General features: G+C 45.9%; 1 protein-coding gene across 2 annotated transcripts; it reads right to left on the minus strand.

The window, feature by feature from the left end:
- Nucleotides 1-4,633: 4,633 nt before the first annotated feature.
- Nucleotides 4,634-7,093, minus strand: MID1IP1 (MID1 interacting protein 1). 2 transcript variants are annotated; one of them, XM_031445484.2, is made up of 2 exons: nt 6,670-7,093; nt 4,634-6,407 (listed from the first exon to the last, which is right to left on the minus strand). In XM_031445484.2, the coding sequence occupies exon 2, from the start codon at nt 6,143-6,145 to the stop codon at nt 5,594-5,596; it is 552 nt and encodes a 183-aa protein (XP_031301344.1). In that variant the 5' UTR covers nt 6,146-6,407; nt 6,670-7,093; the 3' UTR covers nt 4,634-5,593. The 2 variants fall into 2 exon arrangements, with proteins under 2 accessions (XP_031301344.1, XP_031301345.1); XM_031445485.2 differs by having other exon boundaries at nt 6,636-7,093.
- Nucleotides 7,094-9,265: the final 2,172 nt, after the last annotated feature.

The raw sequence follows: 9,265 nt of genomic DNA on the forward strand, positions 1-9,265 counted from the left end.
AACTAGAAAAATGTAAATACCTTGGTCAGAACTACCAATGTGGTACTTTCGGTTTCATCTTTCCTTAACTACCAAACAGGAAATCTCCTCAATTAGATGTCTGCTAAGTAGAAAAAAAAAAAAAAAAAAAGCCATTATCCAAGGACACAGCAAGCTCTGTCAGGTATTTCAACACGGTGAAGAGTAGTCAGGTTTTAATTGGCCCTATTGAGCTCACCCACAAGCTACAACATTCTTTACCTCAGCAGTGTGGCATTCAAAAGGGAAAAAAAAAAGCCCTACAGTTAGTTTTTACCTTTAAAAACATCAAATGAATCACGTTCAGTTTCACCGTTAACTGAATGCTCGTTGATAAAAGTGCACATATCAACACTAGTAAGATTGGTATCGAACAGTAAAATAGATTTGTGAAAACGCCCCACCCCCGACATTGTTTCCTTGCTAAAATAAAAAAACTGGGCTGTATGTTTTACTAGTATTTTCTCAGTCTTCTTAGCCGCTGGGTTTGCAAGCACTTTCTCTAGACAGTTCGAAGGTCAGAAAGTGACCTTCTATAACCCTGTTCTTAACTAAATGATAAGCACTTTCTCCAATCAAAATTCTTACCGGTTTGGGATTGCTGAAGTTGGGCACACCAGCAGATATATTTTTAAAACTGCTAGGCAAAGCATTCTGAAACATTAGACAAAGAGGTAATAAAATATAAGAAAAAGAATGGGAAGATACAAAAAAAAGTTCCTCTTAAAAATAGAGAATGCCAAAACAGGAAGGGCTGATGAGATAGTTGTAGTTTTAGCGGGCTTTGTTTAGACAGATGCACGACTATTAGTTTCTGCTTTAACTTGACCAAGACTTTTGACACTAAAAAGAAAACAGCTAACTCAATAATAATTTTTTTTTAAAAAAAGCAAGATGAAAGAACATTTGAGGAGGTGAAATCTTCAGGGTTTTACAGAAAATGTATCCATTCGAGTCTTTACCAAAATCAGCACCGTTCAAGCACTGAATAGCAGCAAGCAGCTGGAAAAGGTCTGTATACAGATGCGGTTTTCCTTTTCCTTTACCACCATTTCATTAAGTAAGTAACATTCTTTCAGTGGAGCACAGAGACTCCTGAGGGATGTCGGAAATAGGGAGAAAAAGTATGGAATCCCTAAGGCTCGAGCTGCTTTCACCTCTTACTTTCTTTCTGCAGGTTTTCAAAACCTTTGTTCACCCTGAAACCCAGGGAGGCGGAGACAGGAGAACAAATGGGAACCTCCAGCCTACACTCTCCCCCTCATCTTCCCCCTCAAGCTTCACCCTTGGGCAGCCCAGTTTGCATGGCCAAGCCCCGTCCAGCAATCAAGCATGTTCACCACCGGGAGGATAAACTGAGGGCAAGTGCCTTTGGAGTCCCTGGAATGGGCCCAAGACCATCGGGACAGGGAACCCTGGGGACACAGGAACCCAAGCGAGGTCTAGAGGTAAGGGAACAAGCTCAGGGCATTCCCTTGGCTCTGAAGATTCCTTGCCCATGGGGAATCAGAAGGAGTGTGGGGGCCCTCTAAAATGGGGGTCCCAGGGAAGGAGCTCTGGTTGCATGAGGCAAAGGATAATACTGGCTTCCAGATACGGAAATGGTTATATTGGTGGTAGACTATCTTATCGCCACTACTTACGGAAAGTTGTACATAGTTTCAAATGAACTAACTGGAGGCCTAATATTTAGAGTAACTCAAGAACAACCTTTAAATTTCCCTGAGTTATTAAAAAAAATTGGACATGGCCTTAAAAGAAAAGATAGAGTAAGTTTACAAAATAATTTTAAGTTTAAATTGTCTTGCTAATTAAAGCAACTTAGCCTCGATCAGAAACTACATAAAGTTTGAAATTTTAAAAAGAATAACAATTAAGAGACCAATCCCTTAGTCTACATAGCTGAAGTTTTCATAAGCTTCTGATCTAGAATTTTCTATTTGTTGGGGGTAAAAAATGCCTCTAGAATTTTAAAGAAAACAGTCTGTCATTATTTTGTTCAAAACTCTTCAAAATAAATCACACGAGGATGTAATGACTGGTATAAATGTACTAGATGCCCTATAAAAAGATAATTGCCTTTTTAAAAAAAAAGTATATAAGATTTGAACCCTCAATCTACCAGAACTGCGTCCAGTTTGCAAACATCTGAGGACCACAGAGGAAGAAGAGGAGAGGGGGAGGGGAGGAGAGGAAGCCACTTTTTCCCAAATGATTTTTGTTCAGCAACTAAAAATGAAGAGGTGTATGCAAATGACAATAACTTTCATTTTTTGAAAAAAATTGTTAACAGTAACTAGTTTTCAAGTTGGGCCAAAGAATGATAATCCCAGCAGCCGTGACATGCTAACAATGAGTTCAGGTTCAGAGAAAGAGTAAATTAGGCCAGACCACTAAGGAACACTGTGTAAATGTAAAACACGAAAAGCCCCATGTGAGCAAAGCAGAAAGCCGCTTTCAGAGGCAAAAGCAGGCCTTCTCAAAGGTTTTGGTGTGAGGTTTTGATGTAGAAAATTCTTAGCAAATGTAAATATCTGGAGGGTAATCAATTTCAATCTGAGCTGTTCCTTTCGGCCCAGTTCATCTATTCATGCCTTCCCTCTAGTCTGGCAGAAAACGATGATTTCTGAGAGCTCTGTGAAGGAGGGGCCGCACAACGTTTGCAATTTTTAAAATCTATAAAGTACTTTTGAGTTTCTTCAGGAAAGACTTGACAATGTAAAATCACTTATCACTTTACCTTGGAAGTTAAAGCACAATTTTAAATGGCTTGAGTTTTCACAGATGAATCTGGTTGAGGATTTGACCTTTTGTTTCATAAACTGAATCTAAATAAAATAGTAGTTACATCAGTGGAATAGCACTGGGCCAGACAAACCCTACTGGTTCATAAAAGAATCCAATCCTCTTGAACAGTGATATCACTACTCCTAGGTCAGAATCAATATTTATACATAAAAATAGTCTTACATGACTGTTCTCAAAAATAAAGTTAATAACTTTATTATGAGAGTTTAGTTTTGCTATCAGCATCTACCTTTCTGTATTCTATATACAAGAATGATCTGAAAACAACTTGCAGTTAACATCTCATAAAATTCTTGATATCACCTGCCAAACTGTGACTACTTGGTTTTAATTCAGGTTCTTTCTTGAGACTTTGAGAAAGGAAATAGTTTACCTGTTGTTTCATGGATGTAATTGAAATTATGCTTTTTGTTAAAGTGGGCATATTATCCCAAGCTTCATATATCCCTGTAGAAAGGCAAAAGGGGAAATATAAAGATACAAACCAACAATTAGAGAACAGGAGTGTCTAAAGAAACTTCTAAGCATCAGACATTCTATACACCATCTCCTTTCATTCTCGCTGCAACTCCATGAAGTAAGCCTTGTACTTACCATTATGCCGAATTTCAAATGTGGCAACAAGCTCGGAGAGTTAAATACTCACAATTAATAACGAGGGGATCTGAACATACAACTTTCTGGCTCAACATCTTGGCTTTTCTTTCTAACACGTGGCTTCTCTAAGTTTGTTTTTAAAATTTTTTGCTTATACTTTGATATTTTCAAGGGGTTACCAAGCAAGAGGCCGTATTCCTTACTTCTGGTGCTGCCTAGCTTATCTTTCTATATTAACGATTAACTTTCTCTGGCAACACAGCCAGCCTTGGCACTTCTCCATTTTTTTGCTGCTGCTAAAAGCTGATAATAGGCTTGAGCTGCCCACACCACAAAAAACTTTTGGTTTGTTTTTTTTTAACTGCAAAGTTACATGCATTTTGAAGTCAAGCTCTATGAGCTTAGAGAATGTCTCATGACTTCAAGATCGAAAAAGGAAATTGATCTAACACTTAAAATACAGAGCACTATGTTTCGCCTGTCCCAGTCTCCCAGGAAAGCATCATATTGGCATCTAAGGAAGTGTTTCGAAGGGCCCCACTGCAGTCTGGCTCAGATCTGCTGCCCACAGCTGCAGATCGGCTTACTGGAAAACTGGAAGCATTGCTGGGCACAGCTTTACAAAGCTTAGCACTTCACTGGAACTCGTCGGAGGCCATGGCACATGTTATAACACTTAAGTATCTCCTAAGACCAACAATAAAAACTGGTAAGTAAAGACCAGCAAGGTGTGTGCACTAGTATTAGCTGGTGTTTTTCTTCTAATTCTTTACTTCTCAGTGGCCAAGTGAAATTTCTGCCTTAAAAATAAGTTTTTATGCCTCCAAACACATGGTTTATGCTTGTGCCTCTTAAAAAATTCAAAAAGTTAAGTAAGCACTCCAATAAGCTAGTCAAGTTGGTTGAAAACTGTAATATATGTACCTTCTCAAGTACTTTGAATATTTATGAATTTTGTTGAGGTGTGTATGGGCTTAGCTTGGTACTGAATTAGAAATAAAATAATTTCTGAATTAGAAATAGAAATAGATCTTGTTAGTAGCTACTTCCCAAACAAAACTGAATACTTAGAGAGATGATTATCCACCACTTTGAAATACCAGAGGGAAAATAAAATTTACTTTTCTTAAAAAGAAAAATCAATTAAGTTTATTTTTATTTAACTACTAAGCCATCCATTGGCGGATCAGAAAGCAACAAACTTGTTGAGTTTCGTTAACACATCTGCTTTTTTTATTTTTTAGAATATAGTCTACATCTGGATTAAAAAAGTTTTAAATAAACTTAAGACATATAACAACAATGGAACCCTTCATAATTCTATGTACAACACGGATAGAATGTCAGGTGGTTCCATTTCGGTTAAGTCCACTTTCTCGTAATAATGTTATTATTTTCACTGGCTGAGTGGCAAGCTTCGTACAAGCTGGCACAGTGCCAGCTTACACACACTGGGTGGGGGTGGCGTGAAAGGGATGGGGTAGGTGTGCCACAGGACACATATACAGTGTAACAGAAAATCATTAATAAAGTAGTACCGGTTACCGACAGACAGTGCTGTTTGTGCGCTTATCACAATGGAATTGCCGAAGTTTCAGAGCAAGGAGGAGATTCGAAATACTTAAGACAGGGCCACTGTTACAAAAAGAAATAGTGCAAACAGGAAAACTGACGCAATCCTAGTAACGCTGAGGCCTCCACCGGCCCAACGGCAGGGCGGCTGGAGGCTGCGCGCCCCGCCTTCCCCAGCGCCCGGCTCCGGGCGGCGCTCCCAAGTGTGGCAACCCAGCGCCGCGCCCCGGAATGGCCCTTTCTCGGCCCTTCTCCTCCGGAAAGAACAGAAAAGAAACTCCTGGAAAGGCACAGACTGAATGCAGGGCGTCAACTCAGTCCCATTCCACCAAAGTCGAACACAGCCCCCTCCCCACCTCCACCTCGGGAGAGAGGGACGTCCTTGAGCACCCCCCTCTTTCGCCACCACTTGCCTCTCCTCTCCCAAAAGAAGCCCCCTTCTCCATGCAACCCCGCCGCGTCCCCTGCACGTACGCAGCCGCCCAACTTTGCTGTCCGCCCATCGCGCCCTGCAGCCAGAAAGAAAATAGCTTTGAGGAAAGAGAGAGGGTGAAAGATGGAGCCGGGAAGGGTGCTGGGCAGCCGCGGGCGACCCGCCTCAGTGGCCCCAATTGCTGAAGCCGATCTCCTGCTTGTATCTGTTGGTGAGGATGTTGGCTTTGCGCGTGAGTTTGGAGAGCACAGTGTGCAGCCCGCGCAGGTGGTAGTGGAACTGCTGTTCCAGGTCCTCCTCGCCGGCGTCCGCGCCCTCCAGGTGGCTCAGGTCCACCAGGATGTCCTTGGACTTCCAGGCGCTTCCCTCCTCGCTCCCCACCGGCGGCGGCGGCTGGTGCAGGACCCCCCACTCGATGTCGTTACGGATGGACTTGAGCAGCACGTAGTGGCTGTACATGTCCCGGGAGGGCGCGAAAAAGCTGCCGTTGGCGCTGCTCGGGCCGGGGGCCGGGGGCGTGCGCTCCTGCAGGCAGTCACCACTGCCGCCTACCTCCACGCCGACGTCGTTGTCCAGCCCAGGCTCGGCCAGGGGCACGTCGCGCAGCAGGCTGGGCACCATCACCGTCTGGTCCATGTTGTTCACGGCGCCAATGAAGCGATTCATGGCGTTAAAGAGCGAGTGCTTCTGGTTGTAGGTGTCGCAAATTTGCATCATGGTGGCCGCGCGGGCGCCGAAGCCCTAGGACGCAGGGGCACGGGATGGCCGGCTGGGGCGAGGGGCTGCCCGCCTTCACGCGCTCTCTGAAGCCCTCGCCGGGGGCCTGCTTAAGCTGGTGCCACGGGATTCCCGGCTCCTCCTCCGCCCTCTCCAACTCTCGTCTCGCTCGCAGCCCGGCCCTGCGAGATGCGCGACTTCTCCTGGCTTGGGCGTCCGGAAGCTCGCGATAACCGCGCGTTGGTATGGGTCGCGCCCTGGCCTGGTTGGGAAACGGGGACGAAAAAGAAAGATTATTCACCCGGCTAGGGTGCCCGGCGCCCCCGCCTGCGCACACCTCCCTCCCCAGTTACTGCTCGCCTGGGACGGCGCCCGGGTGGCTCCCTGCAGCCGGGCGGTCCCACTTCCTCTCCCGCCCAGCGCGGCGGAGAGAAGGAAGGGGTGCTCCCCATCCCGTCCCCCTCGGAAAAGCCTGAGTCCAAGCACTCACGCTGACGGGTCAGAGATGGGGCTGGGGCACGCACCTCCTCTGGCGCCTCGAAATCTCCTGCTGCTAGGTAGCTCAATGTTCCCGCTGCTGGCGGCTGCTGCCTGCGGGCGCTGCTGCGGTCAGTGGCCGGACTGTAACTGCGGGTGGTGGCGGCGGCGGCGTCGGCCCTCTACCCATCCCAGGTGCTCAATTTATAGAGTCCCGGAAATGTGTCGCCGGACCTCAGGGCCACCCCCGGTGTCTCCTCCTCCCGCCTCCCCGGCAGCGCCGAGATAAAAGGCCCGAGCTCGGGTTGACCGCGAGTAACTCTCAGCCCTTTCTACAGTGGGGGCGGCGCACGCCGGGCCAGCTCCGCCTCTCGCCTGATACCCGGGTGTAGGGAGGGCGCAGGGCAGGCAAGGGCAGAGGAGGGATCGAGCAGCCGCACCCCGCCGGCGCTGAGCGCAGAGCAGGCCAGCTTGGGGGGAGGGCCAGGCACTGCGCGGGTTAAAAAGGCCCCGGCATCCGGACCGACAGGAGGGCGGGCTGGAGTGCGGGGGGGTTGGGTGGGCGTTGCTCACGCTCCCTGGGTGGGATGACAGAATTGCCCGCACCCGGGTTGCAAAGTGAGGCCCTCAACCCAGCATCTATACTGGCGGTGGCCCGGAAACTACCGATCCGGTTTATTATTAGCCGTCGGGGCAGAGGGAACCTCAGCAGGCGCAACTCCTTCCAGAGACTCTTACGTAAGAAGGGTGACTGGGCATGCCGGATGCACGTGGACGTGTGGTGCTCCCGCGGTGGCCCTGGCCTTGGCCAGCTGCTTGGGGGAGGGGAGCCTTGGAGGCTTTTGCCTCCCTCCTGGCGAGGTCTTCCCCAGTCTTTCCTGTAACAGCCTTTGCCAGGGATGAAGAGGGACCCATCATCGTATCTGCACATTTTCCCAAGGCATCAGATGTGGCAATGGGGAGAAGTAGCCCAAATTCCTGACTTTTGTCCAAGTCCCTCTACTCAGAGATCCCAGGCCGTGTGGCCTTTTGGCTGCCAAAGGGCCAAGAGAGAGTGACAGTAGGTAGGTCCGGTGTTGGGTGTCTTTCATCATTTGACAGAAAAGTGGGGAGGTGTCCAGTATTTTCTTTTTTTTTTGAGAAGGGAGTTTGAAATGTTCCTTTCCAAAGATAGTTCTTAAAACGCAAGGTCATTTTAAAAAAACCTAAACTACCTACCAAATCGCTGTATTTAATTTTTAAGAGGCTTGCACCTTAAATTTCACTTTGGGACTCCAAACTCAGCCCGTTTTCATTTTTATTTTACCATCTCACTTCCCATGCCATGTCCTTCATCTGCCAGTGTTCTCCAGCAATAGTACAGATAATTCAACAGTTTCTAATTTTGAATCTCTTTTTTCTAAAATCTTTCAGGGGTGTTTTTTAGTACACTGTTTTGTCACAGGACAAAAAGTGCCAAAAGGGAGAAGCACATAATAAAGGGGGTTATTTTTTTCTTTCTTTCACCTTAATGATCTATATTTAATTTTTTTTCTCACAGCAAACCATCTTCCTAGTTGTCTTTCGAATGTAAATCTGACTTGGTGCTATAAGGGCTGGGCAGAAGTCTGTGACTCCTGGAGACAGAGCCCAGCCTGGGGAGCCCCCTTCCCTGGGCATATTAGCTCTGCCAGATCACAGCCCTTGTTTTCTTACCTATAAAATTGGGATGTTACCTGCTCAACCTATCAGGGCCTTTGGGAGGATCAATGGGAAGAAAATGTAGCAGAAAAAAGCATTATATAAATTTCGAGCATTAAAATAATCTCACCCCCCTCTTTGCACACGTGGAGACTTAGAAACTCTTCCAGCCCCAGTTTCCTTATCAACAAAATGGAGTTACTCTCATGGGTTGTGACAAATTTTGGTCAAGGGTGATTAGATAATAGATGTAAAAATTATTATGTAAATTGTAAACTTTATAAAGATAAATTGTACTTAGTATAAGACCTCATCATAGTCTAGAGGTGTTATGTGAAGATTCAGAAACCTTAAAAATGTGGAAATGGTCTATGATGAGCTACAGACACTTCCCCTGGTGCTTAAGCAGCCAGAAAGTACAAAGTAGTCCAGCTTGATTTTCAGCCCTTATGTGCAATGACATACAAAAAGCATTCCAAGAGGTAATCTCGAAAAAAACACACATCCAGTTTCCAGTAACTGATTCCCTATAAATTAAAACACATTTTGTCCCCCAAGACAGACCCTCTTGATATTTTAAGTACGTATGCCTCTGGATGAAAACTTGTATTCAGATTTGAGTTATTAAATGCCAGGATCCTGCTTTTTTCCTTTCCAGTTCCAGCAAAGTGCGATAATAACTCGCAGAAAACGCAAATCCAAGTAATCTAGCAAAGGGACCCCAGCAAAAAAAAAAAAAAAAAAAAGAAAAGAAAAGAAAAAAAAAGCCCAGCCTGGGAGAAAGCTCCTAATGCCTTCTCTTTTCGGCCTCCACTCCTCTGATCTGTTTCCTTCCTTCCTCTCGTGTCGAGGTCACTCTCCATCCGCCAGTTTCTCGATTCCTGTTCTTTCACATTTCTTAAACACTGTTAAGAGAAAGATGGCTCATGCACCTGCCTGCAAAACTTCCCAAACCGGGTCTCC

The sequence above is a fragment of the Camelus dromedarius genome, chromosome X (assembly GCF_036321535.1).
Source record: "Camelus dromedarius isolate mCamDro1 chromosome X, mCamDro1.pat, whole genome shotgun sequence".
Taxonomy (NCBI): domain Eukaryota; kingdom Metazoa; phylum Chordata; class Mammalia; order Artiodactyla; family Camelidae; genus Camelus; species Camelus dromedarius.

Excerpts from the sequence above, each read along its gene's own strand:
- MID1IP1 (XM_031445484.2), bottom strand. The coding sequence starts at position 6,145 with ATGATGCAAATTTGCGACACCTACAACCAGAAGCACTCGCTCTTTAAC.